At 36.6% G+C, this 8,382-nt stretch overlaps 1 protein-coding gene across 4 annotated transcripts in view; it reads right to left on the reverse strand.

Annotated features, from left to right (window-relative positions):
- The window catches only part of RIC8B (RIC8 guanine nucleotide exchange factor B), a 108,837-nt gene that overhangs the window by 33,632 nt on the left and 66,823 nt on the right, over positions 1-8,382 (reverse strand). For all 4 annotated transcript variants that reach the window (XR_002771640.1, XM_003783277.3, XM_003783276.3 and 1 more), the window contains exon 7: positions 4,350-4,494. Coding sequence is in view for 3 of the 4 variants with exons in the window: in XM_003783277.3 (XP_003783325.1) it covers positions 4,350-4,494 (145 nt within the window). In the remaining variant the exon portion in view is untranslated. The remainder of the gene's footprint in view (positions 1-4,349; positions 4,495-8,382) is intronic.

Below are 8,382 nucleotides of genomic sequence, written 5' to 3' on the forward strand. Positions count from 1 at the left end.
AAAAAAAAAAAAAAAAAAGAAAAGAAAAGAAAAGGTGTGTGGCTATAAGCTGAGGGAATTAAAGCCTAATTTGTCTCTGTAATTCAGCCTATATGCCACAACATCTATCACATACTGGGAGTCAATCAATATGTTAAATGGGGTGGGAATCCCCACCAGCAGATTATTTTCCAAACGATTTTCTTCTGATTAAACAATGTAAGACCTATCTTTAGGTAAACAATGTAAGACCTATCTTTAGGCCTTTCCCCTGTGGAAAGTTCATATTTGCGGAGACATAATAAAAGTTTCATTATATCAGTGATCAAGAGAACAAATTGGTGGCATGAGCACAGGTTAACCTGTGGGCTACATCAGTTGGGGATGAATTTGGGCCTAGCACAGTGAATATTTAAGATATTTGGGTAGTCTTTTCTGTGCCTAGTTCTTTACCTTATTATTATTTTTTTCCTTAATGTAGTTTCTGAGTTCCTAACCCAATTTGATTGCTGCTTTCTGTTTCTATTTGGGGTCCAACTTTTGAGTCTTGATCAAAGGTTACCTTCACTTTTAAACTTAGCTGCACATACTCTTAAAAGTTCAGACACTCTAATAAATTGTTTAAATTTTATTTCATTTTGATAGTCAACCTCCAAACCCAAATTCCAAAATCTGATTTTTAAGTTGAATATAGACAGCAGACTACTTTTTTTTTCTTTTCTTTTACAGCAGTCTTACTCTGTATAGCTAGGGCTAGAGTACAGTGGCATCGTCACAGCTCACTACAACCTCAAACTCCTGGGCTCAGCTGATCCTCCTGTCTCAGCACCCCCATGCAGCTGGCACTACCAACGTGCCTGGCTAAGTTTTCTATTTTTTAGAGAGACTAGGTTTTGCTTTTACTCAGGCTGGTCTCAAACTCCTGAGCTCAAGCAATCCTCCTGCCCTGCTCAGATTTTAAAGCTGAATTAGTCAACAACATCTAAAACCCAAGAGATTTTATGTAAAAATCCTAATATTCTAGCTTCTCTTTAAAAACGTGGAACATCTGGTAACACTGGCCACATGTTCCTTCATGGTAACAAGCAGTTGGAGCTAAATGAGCAGCAACATCTTCCTTACAGTCTCCCATAATCCCCTTCCCCTGCCTTATCCCATCCCTGACTCCCCAACAATGAGCTTGTGTGTCCATTTTCACTTATTACTGCACATTTAGTCCACTTGACTGACTTATTACCAGCCTAGCTGCTGTAGGCACTTGAGTCTATTACCCTTGCAGAAGAAAGTAGTAATATGGTTATATCTTATATAACCCTATAATATCAGGATCTAGCTCAAAAAATACTTGTTGAATGAATGAATTTTTTATTCTAGAAGAATACATCTACTAAACTTATAATCACACTGGAGAGAAAAACATATGTATAGTATTGTTAAAGGCCAAATTAAAACAAATTTATTTTGCTGGCTAGGTGTGGTGGCTCATGTCTGTAATCCTAGCACTCTGGGAAGCCAAGGCAGGAGGATCTCTTGAGCTCAGGAATTTGAAAGCAGCCCGAGCAAGAGCAAGACCCCATCTCTACCAAAAATAGAAAAAAATTAGCTGTGCATGGTGGCACCTGTAATCCCAGCTATTTGGGAGGCTAAGGTAGAAGCACTACTTGATCCCAGGAGTTTGAGGTTGTAGTGAGCTATGATGACACTCTGTCTCACAAAAAGAAAAAAAATCTTGCCAGTGATTTGAGCTCAAAATTTGAAACTTCAAATGTCGGGCCCAAGGAGGAATAGGCAAACCATTTCAAATGAAAAAAAAAATTAAGAAATTCACATATCATATTTGTTATGATATACATTCATCAGTAAGGTGATTATAATATTTAGAGTTTATTTAGATATGTAATCATAGAAGTAAATTTTATTTTCTTTTTAAAACTTTTTAAAAGAAGTACAAGAAATTCATGTTCATTGTAGAAAAATTATAATATAGAGAACTAAAAAAAAGAGAATCACCAGTAATCACACTACTCAGAGGAAAGAATGGATAATATTTGGTGTATATTTTGACAAACCTTTAAAAATAAATACATGTGCTGGGCGCAATGGCTCACGCCCATAATCCTAGCACTCTGGGAGGCTGAGGCAGGTGAATTGCTTAAGCTCAAGGGTTCGAGACCAGCCTGAACAAGAGTGAGACTTCGTCTCTACTGAAAAAAAAACTAGCCGGGCCTGGTGGCTCACACCTGTAGTCCCAGCTACCCAGGAGGCTGAGGCAAGAGGATGGCTTGAGCCCAAGAGTTTGAGGTTGCTGTGAGCTATGAAGCAATGGCAATCTACCTTGGGTGACAGTGAGATGAGATTCTGTCTCAAAAAAAGAAGAATATATACATGTATATATACATATATTCTTCATATATACATATATTCTTTTTTTGTTTTTATTTTAGAGACAGAGTCTTACTTTGTTGCCCTCGTTAGAATGCCATGGCATCACAGCTCATAGCAACCTCCAACCCTTGGGTTTAAGCAATTCTCTTGCCTCAGCCTCCCAAGTAGCTGGGACTACAGGCACCCACCACAATGCCTGGCTATTTTTTTTTTTTTTTGTTGCAGTTTGCCCGGGGCCGAGTTTGAACCCACCACCCTTGGTACTTGGGGCCAGTGCCCCATTCACTGAGCCACAGGTGCCGCCCATATTCCTCTTTTTTAATATGTATAATGGTTTAGATTTATGTATTTACATATTTAATTACACTTAACAAAAGTTCATTTCGAATTTCAGAAAAATCAATTCAATTCAGCTAGTATTTATAAATAACTATATACAAGGCACTATGTGAACCACTTAATTTTAAGGTGCTAAATCAATCTTTTCTAAAAGGTAGGAAAGAAGTAAATTGTCTAAAAGAACAAATGTTAAATAAACTAGTCTATAATAATAGCTGATGATAATTACTATGAGAGGATTCAAATTTGGGCTTTTGCCCTAAGCAACTGTGTAGCCTTGGACAATTTACTAAAAGGCTTTCAAGTACCAAGGCCACTTCATTTATAAAACTGAAATGGTATTTAACTTTGAGGTAAATGAGATTATGTACAGAAGGTCAGGTACATGATAACTCTCAATTTGTAACAGCTATGAATTGTCAATTCATTTTGATCATTATGATAATCAAATTATGTTGCTAATATACTATCTTAATAGGAACTTAAATCAGAACTTAGCAAAACCTTAAGACAGAATTAAACTTTAAGAATACAATGGATTTAAGATTATGAGAGAAGTAAGTGAATTTTTCCACCCCTAAGTTAGTGATCTCATAAAACTCAGGTACTATAAAAAAGTGGAATATAATGTTCTTAGATGGGATTTTATACTAGTACATTTGTAAAGCAAGAAAAGTAGATAAGAATAATTGAAAATTTTAATTAAATTTCTTTGTTTGGAGAATTTGCCCTCTGCAGAGTAAACAATCCGTACAATTTTAGAAAATGCTTTCAATTGTTGGATCTTAATAGACAATCACTTTATATGTACTTACAGAGCAGGTATTTATTACATTGCAGTATAGTTATTTTTAAATTTCTCTTTACCACTACTTTGCTCTTATCTCAAGCACATTATGCCTTTTTACTTCTATTCAGTATGTTACACATATATAGAGCTTACATTGAATAACTATTGACATAAAAACTTAGTAAAGAAAACAAAACTCCTGTAGCTTTAATTCAAGAGGAATTAAATAGAGGAACTAATCCAGGCTTGTGCCTGGTTATTAAAACAGAAGCACCTGAGTTACTGAAGATTTTTCAGAATGGCTCTAGGTCCTGCTCCATCAAGATTAAGAAGTTTAGGTTAAGCAAACAAAAGGAAACGTTTAAATGTTGAGTGTTTGGCAATGCATCTATTGTTATATATCTTAATGAATTCAGAAGAACATTAAAATGCTTTTAAATTCTTCATTTAGCTCCTTTTTTTTTCTGAGATAGTCTCACTCTCTTGCCCTGGGTACGAGTTCCATGGCTTTCAGCAACCTCAAACTCTTAGACACAAGTGATCCTCCTGCCTCAGTCTCCTGGGACTACAGGGATGAGCCACCATATGTCTAGCTAATTTTTCTATTTTTAGTAGAGACAGGTGTCTCATTCTTGCTCAAGCTTGCCTTGAACTCCTGAGCTCAAATGATCCTCCTGCCTCAGCCTCCCAGAGAGCTAGGATTATAGATGTGAGCCATGGCGCCCAACTCTCAGTTCCTCTCAGTAGAACAGATACTAAGTTTTGGAAAGAGTAGAATGAGATGGCTATTACTAACTAAATTTCTCAAATTCCCTCTGAAAGATAGAAAGCAGAGGGCAAAGAGAGTTTAACCTACCTCTCTCTTTGCAAAGAACAAAAAGGAATTCAGCAGCAATTTGCTTGACTCCAAGGTCAACATGTGTCATGAGGCGCACCAGCTTATTTCTCACAGTTGAGCCAACTTCAGGTCGATTTGTCACATCCCTCAATGGTGGTAAAACCTGATGGCACAAATGCAAAAACCATCGTCAATTGAGGGTACTAGCATAAGTGAAGATGATAAGATGGAACTGGCCAGTCTTGAAATGTCTATTGGGCTGTTTTGTAAGAGTAGGAAAGAAATTTTTTTAAAATAGAAGTTAACTTTCAAATAAAAGAAAACAAAACAACAACAAAAAACAGACCTCAAATAGTTTCATGCCTATTGTGAGGTTTCATTTGAACAGAAATATCTCTTCACTGCACCACCACGCTATACTCAAGTGCACTCTGCGTTTTTGTTCACCTCAGTATCTGCAATGTCAACTTTCACCCCTCTACTTTATATTCTGGATCAGGTTTCTTTCCTTCCATGCAGAATTCTTTAATACTGACTCACAGTGATTTTCACCTTCTCTTAAGTCCTCCAGCTTTTTCAATATAGGTTGAGTATCGTTTATCCAAAACACCTGGGACCAGGTGCTTCATATTTTCTTTTTTGGATTTTGGAATAATTGCATTATATATACTTACCAGTTGAGCATTCCTAAAAGGAGAATCTGGAATCTGAAATCTGAAATGCTGTAAAACGTGCATTTCCTTTGAGTGCCATGTCAGTGCCCAAAAAGTTTCAGATTTTGGATCATTTTGGTTTTTGGATTAGGGATACTCAACCGGTATTTACTAAAAAATAAATCTGTCTTCTAGTTATTTAATTTTGTAATAAAAAGTGTCTATTAATTATTGAGCACTTTCTATGTGTTGTCTGCTATAATGGATGGTATGCATAGATTACTCATAATCTTTACAGTAACCCTGAAAGGAGGTAGTAAAGTCACCCTTGATCTTTGTTCCACACACTGATCCTCACAGGGCTTGTGGAACTTGCTTAGTTTGCCCATTCGTTTGCTCACTCACTCACCCATACATCTACCCAGACACTTATCTCACTGGTGGCTTCATCTCAGCCTCTTTTGTCAATTCTCTTTTCTCTTCTTATCTTATAAATGTTGGGATATTCAAGGATTGGGCAAATTTTCTTCATTATTTTCACTCACTCTATTTGTGATCTCACCTAGTTTTATGGCTTTATATAGTCTCTGCAACCTGATGACTCCCTAAATTGTATCTCCATGTTGATTTCTTCTCTGACCTCCAGACTTTTTTTAGTTACTGTAAATAAATGTATTATAGGAATTTACAAAGGGCTACAGAAAGTAGTACATTAAAATAAGGCCAGAAATTTTATTAAAATGCGCTCACTTTCATTTTTAGAATTATGATTATATCTCTGATGAATCTATCTAGAGACTATTCTACATAATACAATACTAAAAATGCTGTTGCCACCTTACCTGCAGACTGGTTACAGGGCAAATTAAAGTGTCATGAACTCATCTAGCTAACCTTTGGGCTAGTGCTTCTCAGACTGCAATGCACATTTCAGATTCCTATGGATCTTGTTAAAATGCAGATTCTGATTCAATAGAAGTCTTAGTAGGACCACAATTCTGCATTTTATATCCTCTTAAAATTTTATGTGTACAATACAGTATTGTTAAATACAGGTACAATGTTGTAGAGCAGATCTCTAGAACTGAGTCATTTCATACATAAAACTGAAATTTTATAACCACCGAATAGTAACTCCCCATCTTTCCTCTTTCCCCTAGCTATTCTACTCTGTGCATCTGACTTCTGGACTTTAACAGACCTCTCAAATTTACCATGTCCTCAACAGGACTCTTGATGTTCCCATCAAAACTGCTCTTTCTGCAGTTTCCCATCTCACTAAATGGTAAGTCTATTCTTCCAACTGCTAAGTGTAAAAACCTTAGACATATTCTTGACTCCTCTCTTTCACCCCTCACATCCACCCATCATCAAATTACGTCAATTCTACCTTTCTAATGCCCACAATCCGGCCACTTCTTATTACCTCCTCCAGCACTCCCAAGTCCAACTTACCAATCTGGGGTGTAATGCACCCTGTATTTCTTATCTGGACAAATACTACAGCCTCTCAAGTGGTCCCCGCTTCCATCCCAGTCATTCTATGGCTCACTCTTCACACAGCAGCTAGGATGGTCTTTTGAAAATTAGATCCTGTCACTCCTCAAAAGTCCTCTAGTTCCCATGGCTTCTCCTCTCACCTGAGTAGAAGGCAAGGTCCTTACAACTCCCTTACAGGGTTCCATCTAACCTGGTTTTCTCCTACATCTCTGACTTCATGTCTACTATTTTCCTTGCTTCCTACTGTTTCCCACCCACACAGACCTCAATGGAATCTCCTAAACATGCCGAGCACTTTCCTGCCTCAAGTCTTCTGCATTTACTTTTCCCTTTACTCAGCCCAGAAACTCTTTTACCAGAAGTCTGTATGGTTCTGTCCCTTACTTCCTTCAGGTCTCTGTTCAAGGGTCACTTTCAGAAGATATTCCCTAACTACCCTGTATCACTAACCTTTAGCATTCTCTGTTACCATCCTTACCTCTTTACTGTGCTATAATCTTCCTCATAGTACTTATCACCACCTAACACAGTATAGATTTATTTAATTACTATATGCCTCCTTCTACAAAAGTTAGTTCCGCCAGAGTAGGAATGTCTTTGTTTTGTTTACTGTTCTCTTTCCAGTGTCTGGCATATTACAGGTGTTTAATAAATAGTCACTGACTGAAGGAAAAATGAATTAATTCAAGTAACTTTTATTAAGTGCCTTCTACAAGCTAGGTACTGCACCAGGAAGTGAGGTTAGATACAAAGTCAAATATGATTTATTATGCATCTAATATATGCCAGATCCATTATGTGCATTATTGAATTTAATTCATTCAACTGAATTCCTTCCCTCTCTCTTTCTATACTGAGGCACTGGAGATATAGCTACAGATAAAAAAGGGAAAACAGATCTCAGGAAATTGAGTCATCTCCCCAAAATGTGTACAGAATCCATATATCTCTGGCTGGATAGAACATAATGCTAGGCACAAAGTGATTGCACAATAAATCCTTATTATTTATCTGTGCCAACCATATTGAGTTTATTTCCCATTTCTATAAGAATTAGACATGTAAGAAGTGACTTCCCAGAGTACAGAATGCATTATCAAAGTTATCATGTGAAAATTTTGTTTGCTATGTTTTAGTTTCCTTAAAATAAGTTTATAATCAAATTTTGGTGTTTCTACTGTCATATGCCACTCCCTGAAAAACTGCAAATGTAGATCTTCCCAAATACTACCCTATAACAACTTTTTTCTTAGGTAAGTCTTGACCAGTTTCTTTTCCAAATGCTCCCAATACTCACTGTTTCTATAAGCCTCTCCAGACTATTATACACTGGGTCAGTAATTTCTAACATCTGTTTTCTTTTCTACCTGCCCAAATACAGAATACTCAAGACTAATTCACTACAGGGTACAATAAACAATTAACCATGGTTCCATTTACTCTATTATTAAGGTTAATCATCTGCAACTTTTAGTACTGCCTTTCTTGATCATCAGAGTCTATGGTATATCTACTTTGGAAGAGAAATGATTTCTATATTATGAAACCTTGTTTCTCTAGTTATCTTTTTACCTGCCATGTTTCATCTCCTTACCTATACTGTAGTGTTTCTTTAAGACAGAGAGTGTGTCTCTTAATCTTTTATATCTATATATGTGGTCCACCGCCTTCATTTATAAAAAGAAAAGCCATTTAACAAGTAGGCTTTTTGGCTATCCTGGTTAGAGACAACAAAATCTAAACAGTTTAGTGAACCTGGATTCCCTATGTTACAAAGTATTTTCATTCATTATTCTTTATCAAGACCTCCTACTCAAGAGAGAATGTCATAAAATAATGAATGTGAAAATGTCTTTAATTAATTAATCTTGCGGCTCGGCGCCTATAGCTCAACCGGC

The sequence above is a fragment of the Otolemur garnettii genome, unplaced genomic scaffold (genome assembly GCF_000181295.1).
Source record: "Otolemur garnettii isolate 467f Iridium unplaced genomic scaffold, OtoGar3 scaffold00007, whole genome shotgun sequence".
Classification (NCBI taxonomy): domain Eukaryota; kingdom Metazoa; phylum Chordata; class Mammalia; order Primates; family Galagidae; genus Otolemur; species Otolemur garnettii.